The sequence below is a fragment of the Atta colombica genome, unplaced genomic scaffold, assembly GCF_001594045.1.
Source record: "Atta colombica isolate Treedump-2 unplaced genomic scaffold, Acol1.0 scaffold210, whole genome shotgun sequence".
Taxonomy (NCBI): Eukaryota; Metazoa; Arthropoda; class Insecta; order Hymenoptera; family Formicidae; genus Atta; species Atta colombica.
In genome coordinates, this window is record NW_017259306.1 from 2,038,505 (window position 1) to 2,052,117 (window position 13,613).

At 29.7% G+C, this 13,613-nt stretch overlaps 2 protein-coding genes across 3 annotated transcripts in view; both read right to left on the reverse strand.

Annotated features, from left to right (window-relative positions):
* LOC108687680 (obg-like ATPase 1) overlaps positions 1-497 on the reverse strand; it is a 16,190-nt gene extending 15,693 nt beyond the window's left edge. Inside the window, exon 1 of one of the 2 annotated variants that reach the window (XM_018193592.1) lies at positions 414-497. The gene's annotated coding sequence lies outside the window, so the exon portion shown is untranslated. Of the gene's footprint in view, positions 1-146; positions 217-413 lie in introns of those variants that run through there. The other variant, XM_018193593.1, reaches the window with a different exon arrangement.
* An 8,055-nt stretch (positions 498-8,552) lies between these two features.
* Positions 8,553-9,932, reverse strand: LOC108687628 (ubiquinone biosynthesis O-methyltransferase, mitochondrial-like). Its single transcript, XM_018193503.1, has 4 exons — positions 9,876-9,932; positions 9,076-9,571; positions 8,822-9,002; positions 8,553-8,680 (listed from the first exon to the last, which is right to left on the reverse strand). The coding sequence occupies exons 1-4, from the start codon at positions 9,923-9,925 to the stop codon at positions 8,553-8,555; spliced, it is 855 nt and encodes a 284-aa protein (XP_018048992.1). The 5' UTR covers positions 9,926-9,932.
* Between the last annotated feature and the right edge of the window lie 3,681 nt (positions 9,933-13,613).

Here is a 13,613-nt window from a genome sequence, read left to right on the forward strand (position 1 = left end):
GTTTTAACTCTTATTACAAATAATTCTAACATCGAATTGAAATACGCGCCTCGCCGTTACGTAGCAGCGCCGTTACACAGTGCTGTCGCGTGACGACCGATAAGAGAAGCGATTGTCCGCACCGCACTGCAATAACTTAACCTTACCTTGCTACCGGAACGATCGTACAACGATAGAACGTTATATCCTCGCAAATGAATTTTTACGACTTACAAGCGTTACGTCCATATTCTTCGCGTAATATCGAAGCACCGCTGCGATGTGCTCGACACCATCTAACTCAGTACACCTAGCGATGTCTGCAATCTTTATCGCATATGCGTTTCCATCGAGTCGTGCCCGCGAATCAAAAACAGCGCGCCCGGCACTCGTTCCACAGGCAGCGTGCATCGCATGGATCCTTCGAAAGATACCTCGTACGTCCGTTATGCGTTCGCAGTACCAATATCGCTGCACGATGCGTCGAATACGAGACTGAGAGAGTGGCACGGCACGTAGACGACGTCACGGATTCGACCGGCCCCGCGGGTTACAGAGTTTCCACTTATCTGCTGAAACCGCGCGGTCGCTCCGCCGATGATGCAGTTTCAGAAGACAGAATCCCAAGATTCCAAGTTTCCATCTTCGCACGCTCATCCTTTCCCTTTGCGAACGCAACGATCATTGTGTCCTTACATTAAGTGCCAAAAAGAATATTTAGATAATTAATTATATTGTAAATATTGTTAAGTTACAATGAAATCTGAATACACCAATCGAAACTTTAATTTGATTGCGATTCTAGAGATTAGAAAAATTGTAACGATCGATCGAGTTTTATTCGATAGAAGTATGCAATGAAATTTGCCGATCATAAGTTGCAGCGATTAGACGCACTCAGTGCACATCGATGCACTCATCTTAAAGCCGTCATACACAAAATAAGGTAGATATATTTATAAATAAATATTTTCAAGATACAGAATTGATCTCCAGAATCGATTCCAAGGTGAAAATTATAAAAGCGAGCAAATTTACTAGGTGTTGACCAATGAAATAAGTATTCTAGTAAATTCACTTCCTTTTATAATTTTCACCTCATTTCAAGATTATAGAATTGATCCCCTGTGCGCACTTCCTAGTCAAATCCAATTGAATCCGCTATTAATTTACGTATTGCAATCGCGTTTTTCACGTCAATTATATCTTTCTGTTTTTCGCGAATTTCAGTCGAATTTATGTTGATCGTTAGATTAATTATCAGTATAAGAATTTATGTAACGTTAATATAAATAAGTTTAAAACCATATGAGATAGATATTCATAATACATGATTGAATTGTAGATATTCATAATACATGATTGAATTTCCATGAATTGCAAGGTTATGATTGCCATTAATCTCGGATCTTCATATCTCCGCAAGATTTCTCCTGATATTACATTGTCCTGCTCAGTGGGAATCATGAATTGATAATTAGCTAAATTGGTGAGTATATATTTTCACCTTATATTTATAGTTCTATTAAGACATTAATCGAGAAAATACGGTTTCAGCAGGATTAATTTTTAGAAAAATTAATGTTCCATTGAGAATTCTATATAAGACGAATATAAAATAAAGCTTGTCAATTGAATTATTTATTTTGAATCGGTTTATCACATCAACCATTTTTTTTTGGCGATATACAGAATTTTTCTGGATTAAACCACGGTCAATTTGAAATATGAATATTTAGGATCTTAAAACAAATAAAAAGTCTTTTCTCTGAAAGTTTGCTTACAAATGTTTTAAGAAATTTTTTATAAGTTTTAAAACTAGAAATGAATAAATGAAATGAATGTTGAAATAATCTAGGCATATCTCTTCTTTATTGCTTTACATTAATCAAAATGTAATTATTAAATCGCTGGCCAAGATAATATATTTCACAATAAGTTTTTTTACAGATTTTATGATGCATCTAATTAAATTATTAATATTTCAGGTTGATTGTATTAAAAAAAAGTATAATCTGCATGCAGTCATACTTATGACTTATCTTACGAGATAAAATCATTTAAAGTACATATGTATGTATTATTTAAACATTTAACTTTGACCATAAGTGATATTTCTTGTATTTTAATTGATATTTAAATGTTTTGTTCAAATTAATGACCTTCAGTCCTGAAACAAGCATTACATTTATTGGTGTAAAAATGAGTAACTGATATTATGTGTAATATGCATTTGTAATTTTTTTGCACACTTGCTTTGATTACTTACAATATAAACAAAAGCTTATCAATAATCTTCAATTTTCAAAATAAAACATATTTCAACATTATTCTATAGTTTTGTAACTCGTGGAGTCAAAGCATTACTTGTAAAGCAAGTTTCTAGAAAAAAAATTTGTTTTGTCTCCTGAATTCATATTTTATATTTTAATTAATTATTATATTCACATTATCATATTTTGAGTTTAGTGATTTAACCTGGTAACATCTTGTATATTCTGCATTATTATATTGAGGTGCTAATTGAGAAATGCAGTTTTTCTAACAAAATTAATTTGTAGAAAAATCCTTTTTGCTGAAATTTTCTTTGAAAGTTTGTTTGCGAACACTTCGTTTAATGCTGATTCTATGAATGAATCGATAGTTCTAATTATAAATCTTATCGCTGAAGTTGAACAATAACCAACTTGTACTTCCCTCTCTCCCCCCCCTTCTCTCCCTTTCTCTAATGCTGATTGATTAACTTCATCAATTAACATTAATGTCGGTATTCATAGTCAGGCCTTATATTTAAGGCTTCCTTTATCTTCAGATACTCCATGAATTATTTCATTGGCTACAAAGCTCCAATCTAAATTTAAGGAAACTTTAAATATAAGATCTGACTATGAATACGGGTATTAGATTTCCGACTACACATATAACACATTATAGAATCACACAGCATAAGATTTTAAGAGATATTGACTTTCCAGGTTACGGAATTATAAAAATGAATAATATTGAAATCTGAAAATAAACAAATAATAAATAAAGAAAAGACGGGCAATTAAGAATACGCGGTAATTATAATAATTATATAATTATATATTTTGTAATTTATTAATTATATAATTATTTGTTTAACATCTTAAGAATCCAACATTGTTTATTTACTTTTTTATATGGAAATATCTCTGTTTTCTTTTACGATCAAAAATAAACTTGTTTGTGCTATAAGAAATTAAGCGCACATTACTCAATTAAGTTACATATACATTACTCAAATTATATATATATAAGAATTATACAATGAAGATTGCCGATTAATTAGCTTATTTTTCAGTGTAATTAAACTTTAATCTCAGTTCAACTTTTTTTAAAATTAATGAAGAATTAGAGAGGAGATTGAACTGAAGTTTTTAATCTACATTACAAAAAATTATTATAAGTTATTTATTTTTGATCATCAGTTGAAATAGATTGCTTTATCTCATTGATTGTATTATTTCTCTTTAAGAGAATATGAGTTAAGTCTAAGTAAAAATTGTGTAATGATGATGCGAATATATTAAAATTAAAGTTGGGTAAGTTATTTATTTTCCTCAGAATGTGCGTATTTTGATACTTGTATTATAAATGAAAAATAAAATAATTTTTAAAAACATAAATAATTTTGTACTCCTCTTTGTGCTAGTCATGCCTGCAATTTTTTGAAAATTATATGTAAATAAAAAGTTTTTATTCTTTTTTTATCGCTCATTAACGTAAAATAAGACTTGGCATAATAGAACTGATAGCATTCCCTAATGCAGACCCAACCCATATTTATCTTTGAATATTATAAGTGTCATATCCATTATTCATTGAGTTTTTTTAAAACTAATTCGATAATGTTTAAGATTTTATAGAAAATAAATTGGCATTTTTAAAGAGATAAAAAAACTTTAATTTAAAAAGAAATATTAATAAATTAAAAAGTTTAAAAGCAACTGAGTTAAATTAATAATCAATTCATTTAAAATTAACTGAATTTAATTATAAACTATTAATTTTGTTATTTTTATTTAACTTTTAACTTATTAACTAGTTACTATCCGACCATGATTAAAATATACACGATAGATATTCAGAATTAGATCGAATTTTAACAATTTCCATGTGAATGTAAGATAATCAAATTATTTTATATATATGTTTTGTATTATAGGATTTCTCCTGGCATAAGATTGTCCTGCAATATTAACATTGGCGGAATCATATCAACATTGGCGGAATTGATGAGTGAATTTATTCATTATATTTACGCTATGTAATTATTTAGCGTTATTATACAGTCTAGAAAATACAATTTTGATAAAATTAATAAAAAAAAATCAATATTAAATCAATTGAAAATATATACGAGCATTTTTACTTTAACAAAAAATCAATATTAAATTATATAAAGAGTAAAGTCCATTTAAATTATTTAATTGGAACTGAACATGTGAACTTCAGTTGAGTCTTTGTGTTGATTCATTATGTTTTTTGCTTTTTGTAAATAAATGAAATTTGAATTATATCGTTCTAGCGATTCACTCGCTAGTAGTTAAAAATTTTTGTATTGTACAATGCACGATAATGAAACTTGTAATTTGAATTGCGACTAATTTTATACGAATTTCAAAATCTCCATTACTATTATTACATATCAATTGATTCGTATTATTTACAATATTTTTTTCGGATTAATTAGACTGATGAATTCATAATAATATTTGCGTATGTTTTGTAATATTATATTCTTACGTCCTTTGAAAGATATATTGAAGAAATAATTTTGTATCCTCGTTATTTTACTCAACTAAATACTGAAGAATATAATATGTACTCTCTAATTATATGATCTATGTATCATAAGTGGTATTTAATTGATAAAATAAGATTATTTAATAAATAATCAAGGCAATAATCTGCCTTTTATCATTCAAATAGTAATATTTTATATTACAAATATATGCAAATGAAATGTTTAAATATGTTAGTAAAATAAAGTTTCGTTAAATAAATGAAGAGTCATAATTTCTCGATCTATGTCTATGTATATTCACGTCAAGCGGGTCGTAAACGCAACGGGCGTCCAATGTCGATGTCCATCGGCACGGACGGATAACGATCGACGATGTAAAGTGCTTCGCGTCGGTACCACCGCGACATGACGCCAGTCCATGTTTATGAAGTGTCGCTATCACGACACGGCTACAAGTTATGCCGTGTATAGCCAGCCGCTTCCTGCCAGGACAGGCTACGAGCGACACGATACGTGCCGCGATATATGAATGCATTCTAGCCGACGGGCGAATATCATTCGCGTCACTTCACCACGTCGATATAGCGCCGAAGATTTACGATGGCAAGATCTCGTGACAATGTCTCGTGTTCGCGACGGATGGCGGAGTCACCCGTCCGTGACGTTGCGAAATATCCGCATGTAGCATGTTCAATGCGAAACTTACGTGAACTTAGGCGAATAATTACGAGCCATTGGCCTGTTGAAAGAAGCAGGAGACGTTTGCGTTGGCGTGACTCTTTCGCTGGAAAGCTAAGAGATCGGTATTATTTATTTTGAATACACGTATAAGGGTCTATCGAGATAATAAAAATGAAACGCTCGTTGCGTAAATATAATGAAAATGACGAATAATCACGCCGTTTGCCAAAAGTTGCGAAATAATCCAGATGGTATCCTAATACTAATTCGACGTCCGGCGGAGGAGAGATCGCTCTGAATTTCGTGCTCGATCATTAGCCGATAGCTCGTACGTGTAGTGGGAACGCGTATCATGGATAGCATTAGGGCCATAATTCGAAGGATAATATTAAGATTGGCATGGAGCAAAATAGAAGGCCACGTGTGTAGCCGCGACGGCTGGATCGTCGGCGCCGCGCCATGAGATCGGACAAGGAAAGGGCAGGATGCGACTATTCGTAACGACGATTTAAACACGGATGATGATTACTTATCATCTCGTAAACACGAAAAACGTTTTTCTTCAAACAAACATTTTCGTGTGTTTTACAAGCAAAACTTCATTGAAGCACGTTGGATTCTTTGGCCCATTGGACCAAGTTCTATTGGACGTTCATAATTTTTGCTGAAAACATGTGCGCTTTCACGTGTAGATACAAATTTTACGTTGTGTCTGTAAAGATGTAAAATCTTCTCCGAGATTTTGCTCCGTGACAGCGATTGAATAAATCTTGGCGTAACGATCGGCGTCTCGGTGGAATTAGTAACGCAATCCTTCAATTCGCTCAATATCTAATTTGCCGAAATTCCTATAATTCGTTACTTGCTAATATCCTTTTGATCGAGATTATCGGTCCACAGGGTGAAAGGAAGGTGGAAGGATTGCGCGCCGGCAAGATGCTTCGATGTACCAGTGACGTCAGGGGGTTTGCGGTTCTCCAAATTATCGATATCGTTAAAATACGATGCCAAGAGCTAGAACGATACGAAACGGGATGAATGCTCTTTCCATCCGCCCGCCCGCACTCGCGGAGTAATAGGCTTCGTGATTATATGCATTATGTATCTAACACTAAAAATAACAGTATGTAATAAAATAAGTGAAATAATCTCTTATGTCAGTGGAGTCCGGTATTGGTAGTGTGCGAGGCAAAATGATATGCAATTGAAGGTGAATATATTTGATTGATACTCAACGAGTCATGTATTTTCCGAAAAAGTGTTTAGAAATATGCTGAAAATGCTTAGAAACATGAATACGAGAACGTAATTTTAAATGCGCAATATGCATATATGCGTAAGTTAATTTTCGACACTAGCTTTCGAGCTTTATTATATATTGGTACATATATTATATATTGATTATATTATATTATATATTGATTGGAATAATAAACATACTTAGTTGAAATTGCTTGAGAAATTATCTAATTAGTTGAAAATGTATGTACTAATTTTAGCTGCTGAAAATGTATGTACTAATTTTAGCTGCACGAAACACGTTAGGGTTCTGAATATAATGGTACATTATTGGAACATTATTATTATCCAGAGGATGCACTCTCTCCCGCTAGACAAATGCGCAGCACAAGACTTAATAATTTCCCTGAGTATCTCAATTAGGGCAAAAAATAAGCCAATTCGTTGAGATGTAACGAGCAAGCTCACTATACTAAAGAAAGAACATTGAGCTCCTGTACAAATAGGTATCACACACCTTTCGCAGCTTCTATTTACTCGCGAGCGAACTGTAGTAGACCGTAACATTTTGCAAGAGGTATACTTCGTCGGAGTGCTGGCAAGTATACTTAATGTTTTTATTGCTAGAAGAAATGTGGAAGACGGATCGTAAAGGCGCGTTCGGATAACAGGGTACGGGAAATAGAGAGACGATACCTGTGCGTGCTCTACTCTATAATAAATATATAAACGATTTTATTTAATGGAGATCTTGTAGGATAAATTATGGCTATGAAGAACGAATTTCAAAAACGATAAATTGCAATTCAATTATCTTCTTTTGAGTTTAACTCATTCAAATCTGACTACGTATTTGAAAATGAAAAAAGGAAGATACATGATATATTAAATTTCACTGTTACATATAAATAATACATGAAAATGTAATTCTTCACAATAATAATTATCTTTCAGAGATAGTTTTTTTTTATTACCAAACATAAAAAATAAATTAAAATAAATTTAATTTTCCGATAAATTTAGAGCTATGTAGAGATAAAAATAAATATAAAAATATAATTTTTTTATACAAATGTGAAAAAACAATATTAGCAACGCATCACGTCTTTATGATTACAAAATTATTAAAAAATTTTTATGTAGATAAATATGAGAGATATGATAAAGATTAGATATATACGCTTTATAGTTGTCCTTCTCTATTTGCACATTGCGTGAGTCACGATTAACGTTCTGCATTATAAAATATCATGCATTGAACAATTTTTCCAGCAATACTATTTATAACACAGATATTTATAACATTAACGTCAGTATAAAATTATCTTGATAGTTATAAAGTTATTAATTGTTATTAATAATTTTATAATTAGAGTATGCAATAGTGCTGATTCGTTGTAAAGTATTAGATAATTTATGATAGAGATACGTTATATACTGCTTTTTTCAAAGAAAAGGAAGGAAAACATAGGTAATGAAACATAGATAAGCTACTTCTGATAAATATTTTTATTTCTATGTTCAAGATACATCAAATAAACATAAAACAAATAGTTTAAATAATCTTGTGCGTGCGTGCGTGCGTGCGTGCGTGCGTGCGTGCGTGTGTGTGTGTGTGTGTGTGTGTGTGTGTGTGTGTGTGTGTGTAAAATACTCAAGAAGTATTATTTATGAATAAGAAAATTTATCAACGTAGAGAAATAATGCAAATGCATGAAATATTATGGAATTACAAAATTATCAAAAGAACGAAAGTTTTTGCATCGAAAATATAATTTTATATGCTGTGAAATTTGTATAAAGACATTTTAACTTATATTTTTTGTTTAATATTAAAATAATATTTTATATTTATGAATACAAATTGTTTTTCAAAAACTATTTATATGCCAATTTCTTTTTGTTTGATTGCATGTAGTAAATAAAAAGTAGATAGACTTGATGACCAAGACCATTTATTTTTCATTGGATTATATTTCGTGCCACGAATCGATCTTATTTCACAACCATCTGCAGAAAAACGAAAAGGATTAAAAAGAAATATTTATAATTTAAAACACTTATTAGATATATAGGCATATAGATATAATTTTTATTCAACAAATTGTTTTTTAATATTTTTTTCTTAGAATTAACAAGGATCAAACTTACAGTTCTTTAATATACATTGAACTTCATGTGGAGTAATAAATTTATTCCATGTATGAGTACCACAAGGTATAGATCCGAATATATATTCGGATGCTATAATAGTAGACAACCAAGATGTTAAAGTTCTGTTTATCGTCGTTAGAAAAATTGACTTTCCAGGTTTCACAATTTTCACACATTCCTATACACAATATTTGGGAAACATTTGATTTGTAGTATTTATATTAAATAAATTTTTTATTATAATATTATACCTTTAAAAATAGTTGTGGGTCTGATACATGCTCCAAAACTTCAGAAGCTACAACAGCATCATATGTGCTATTTTCGTTCTCCTTATTAACAAAATCTTCTACAGTTGTATAAATGTAATTCACTTTTTCTGATATATCGCGATTCAATTTAATATGATTTTTAGCAACTTTTATTAATTGTTCGGATGCGTCTATTCCAGTTACTTGCGCTCCTACTCTAGCTAAACTCTCAGCCAATATACCTCCACCACAGCCAACATCCACAATTTTTATTTTTTCTAATGGAAAATCTGGATTTTGTATTTTAAATCCAGCGTTTATCAATCCATCTTTCAAAAATTGTATTCTGAATGAATTGTATAATTGAAGGCCTCCTAATGGACCATTCATATCCCACCAAAAGTTTTTAAAAGCATTAAACTGTTCGATTTCCTTTTGATCCGCCGTGGAAATTGGTCTGGCGATTGTATTGATATATACGATGTTTCTTAATAATCTATAATAAATGGTCTATGATTTTTATTTAATTGAACAAATATTATTATATTATATTATTATATATTAAATAAAATATACATATTATACATAGAATGTATAATTTTGATGCTCTAGCATGTGTTTTAAAGATAAGAAACTATAGATATCTAAATAATTTAGACACGATTAAATATATATATCTGAAGACATTGGTAGTGTCTCGACACTAAGGCACGCACAGCAACACTTTGTACTTACAAGAGATAGATTATTACGGTTATTATAGATAATTTACGATTTAATACATTTAATTACCATTATACCTGTTTTGGAAAATGCTTCTCCATGATTTAGTAAACTTGAAAGCCATCATGTTTGAATGTTTATTGAAACACTTACTTGCACCTATAGTTTAAAAGGCAAATTGCATCAACGAAAATTCTTCGAAAACCATAAAAAAACACGCAAAGAATACTTATATCTAAGAATACTTATATATATAAATTTTAATTTTATTGATTTACAAAAAACCCAGACAATATTTGATTTATTATGCTTAAAAGATAATGATATGTTAATCATAAAATGCGTAGATAAATTTAGAAAAAATTATAAAAGAGCATAAATTTAGAAATATTCAGATGAATTTAAATAATTTTACAATTTTGGAATCTTGAACATATTATTGATGATGATACATAGAAAAATAAAACTGACATATGTACACTTTGTAATGTTTTAAATTTAATCCTAAAATGCCTTTTTACGGTTTTCTACGCAAACAATATACGGACTTCAAAAAATCCGGAAACACTAAAATATTTCGAAAACGATCGACTATAAGCAAAATATACATAAGAAATAGTTATAGAAATATATATAATAGTGATAATAACTCGACTTTAAGTGGAGTACGTAAGGTCAATGAAGGTCTGTTTAAATTTTTTATATAGAATCCTCCATTTTTTTTTATGCATATTCTTGTAGTTTATTTCAAGAGCTTTCCAAAACTATAATAAAGTATTATTTTTGTTAAAGTACATTTCGGATTATGAGGTTTGAAAATTACAATACACCGCCGACATTTGTATTATCTAATCTAAAGTGTCTGATAGATAAAATCTTTTTTTTAGAATTTGACAAATATATCATTATCTAAATTTATACGAAAGCTTAAAGGATATGATTTTTATTTTTATTTTTATTTTTAGTAAAAATGAAAATAAGAGTAACAATTAAACATGGAGGGTTCCATTTAAAAAATTCAAATTGACCTTCATTGATCATTTTGTGTGACTCCACCCAAAGTAGAACTATTATCATCAGTACATTTCATTTAGTATAACTGCTTTTTACATATATTTTGCTATAGTCGACTGTTTTCGAGATATTTTAGCGTCTCTGGACTTTTTAAAAACGATTCATATAAGTATCGCGTATACTCAATAAATTTTATTTATAATTTTTACAAAAATAAACATATTGTAATCATTTTTTTAAATCGAAATTCAGGAATATAATAGTAACAAGCAAATGTATATATTTTTGTTAATAAAAAAATATTACACAATAGAATGAACAAAAATTTCGAAAGTATTTTTTGTTTAAAACTGCTTGTTTTTTGTAAATTGTTAAAAAATATTTTAAATTAGAGTTCCAGAAAATAGATATTTTTAACTTTAAGAACAAAATATAATATTATTGTGTTTTAAATGAAATTTTTTTTTGTATTCTATATTTATACTATATCTATTTATTTTTTACAATAATAATTTTTATCAAATGAAAAATTCAATATATTCTCTTATATTACAAAAAATATGTATATAAAAATATTTTCATAAGTGAGAGAAATTATTACTTACATAAATTGATAATATTTGCAAAAAAAATTGTTGTAAACCACACTGAGTTGTAAACCACACTGAGTTCACAATATTTCGTGAACTCACTATTTCGAAATCTTTGCGTAACTAATACTTCGCGTTACGTGTAATAATATTCAACGATTTCAATTTTATTTTTATTTTATTTATAATAATCAGTCTTCAAAGTTGTGAAGATTAATCCTAAAAAAAAGTTAGATAAGATATACGCCGAAAAACATTGAAAGATTAAGATAAGCTATGTGAACTGAATATTTGTTACACAGAAAACTCTAGTTCGCACTACATGAGTTACTATAATTAATATTTGTAACATAATCCATTATTTTGTTGTATACGTTACGGGTAAGGCTAACAGGCGAATTCTAATTCATAGGATTAGAGGGGATACTCATAGGCACAGGAAAAGAGAGGGGGAAGACGCTGAAAGGTCACGCTATCGCTGTTTACATACACATAGGATCATTCAGTCTGGTTAATGGATTATATAAACCTGATGATGTTTTGCTATGCCTTTCGTATTTTTATAAACATATGTATGTATAAACGTATGCATGCACATTAAGTATTGGGAAAGTATTGGGTAAGTATTAAGTCGTTCGGAAAGTGCCGATATTGAAGGAAAATTGAAACGCAGAAAATTTTAATTTAATAAATATATACTAAAATTTAAATTTTAGTCGGCACGAACTTTCCGGATGATCCAATACTTACGTATGTATGTGTATTCGATATTGCGTATTTATTGCGAAGCATTGAATCTCTTATGATCGCAGACGTTCTCTCTCGCATCTGCGTCATCTCTCAGCTTTCGAGCACTGCTATTGTATGCTACCGATTTATTACTTGTTCACTACTACTATATTCAGTCTTGTATTCAGTTTTCAATATTAATGTATCTTAAATTTATGCTATGTCATGTTACGTTTTTATAATCCAACTTTCGGACTATGTAATATGACTATTGTAAATTTATGTTTTATTATTTTCGCTTTGGCGCTTTTTATACTGTAATTCTTTATTCTCATTTTCTGGTAGGAGTTAGAGAGACTTTGCTGGTGTCTCATTTTTGCACCTTACATTTAATTTTTTCTCGTTTACTCTCTGTAGTCGTCATGTTTTTTGTTATTTTGTAAATAATGCACAAATAAATTAAATTAAAAATTAAATTAAATTAAATATGTACGTATGCACATTAAGTACACACGTACATATTGTATGTACGAATGAACGTATGTATAAATTTTTTTTAACATTATCATTTAAAAGTTAAATAATTAATACTAATATAATTGAGCAATCCGTTACAAAGATTTGGACCTTAATCGGGTCACTTTCAATACAAATACAGACAAATTATGTTACAAACTATAAAATATGAATCCAGCAATGATTATGTGTCATTTTGTTTATTTGATCCCTGCAATTGCTTTTTTTTATGTGGATCTTTGAAATCTTTCTGATTGTAGAACTTGTTATAATACAATATGTTCCTGGAAAATGTGAAATTGTGAACACTAATTAGTGAGACTTATGGCGACATTACTGATTCAGTCAGTTGGTTCACTACATACGCTGAGGATTCAGTGGAATGCGAAGTTTCTGAAAATTTGTGGGGATCACTATTTAAAAAAAGAAAACTTATGATACATAAGTTTTATTACATCAATCGCTCTGTGGACAATCGCTCCTAGAGATTGCATAGAGCAGATTGCTTTTACTGTATCAGAGTATATATCATCCTTGAAAACATCTTACACTATGAACTATATATTACGTTTCAATTCAACAGGAGGTGTGAGAGACAGTAAGTTTATTCAATTTTTATAAAATTTTGATTATACATTTTATACGTTATGTATTTTTTTTAATGTCTATTTACGTACATATTTTCTATTTTCTACAGCGCATCTTCTCATACATCTTCGAAACCTCATATCTCATATCTTGATGAGGAAATATGCATTGACATTAAGTGTATAAGATTCTTGGACATCGTGAGACCTACGTCTCATAGAAATTCATTCAAAATGAAGAGTTTTATGAACAGTAAGTTTTTATTTTATAAATTTTTTTTTATATCTTTTCTCTACAGTTTGTTTATTTGTTTTCCTTTTGTATCTATTTTATATATATATATATATATACACACACACATACACACACACACACACA

What these genes read in the sequence shown, in the direction of transcription:
- LOC108687628 (XM_018193503.1), bottom strand. Translation starts at nt 9,925, where the DNA reads ATGATGGCTTTCAAGTTTACTAAATCATGGAGAAGCATTTTCCAAAAC. An exon ending in ACCCACAACTATTTTTAAAG is followed by an intron (nt 9,003 to 9,075) that starts GTATAATATTAT and finishes TATTGTGTATAG; the next exon opens with GAATGTGTGAAAATTGTGAA. An exon ending in TCAATGTATATTAAAGAACT is followed by an intron (nt 8,681 to 8,821) that starts GTAAGTTTGATC and finishes GTTTTTCTGCAG; the next exon opens with ATGGTTGTGAAATAAGATCG.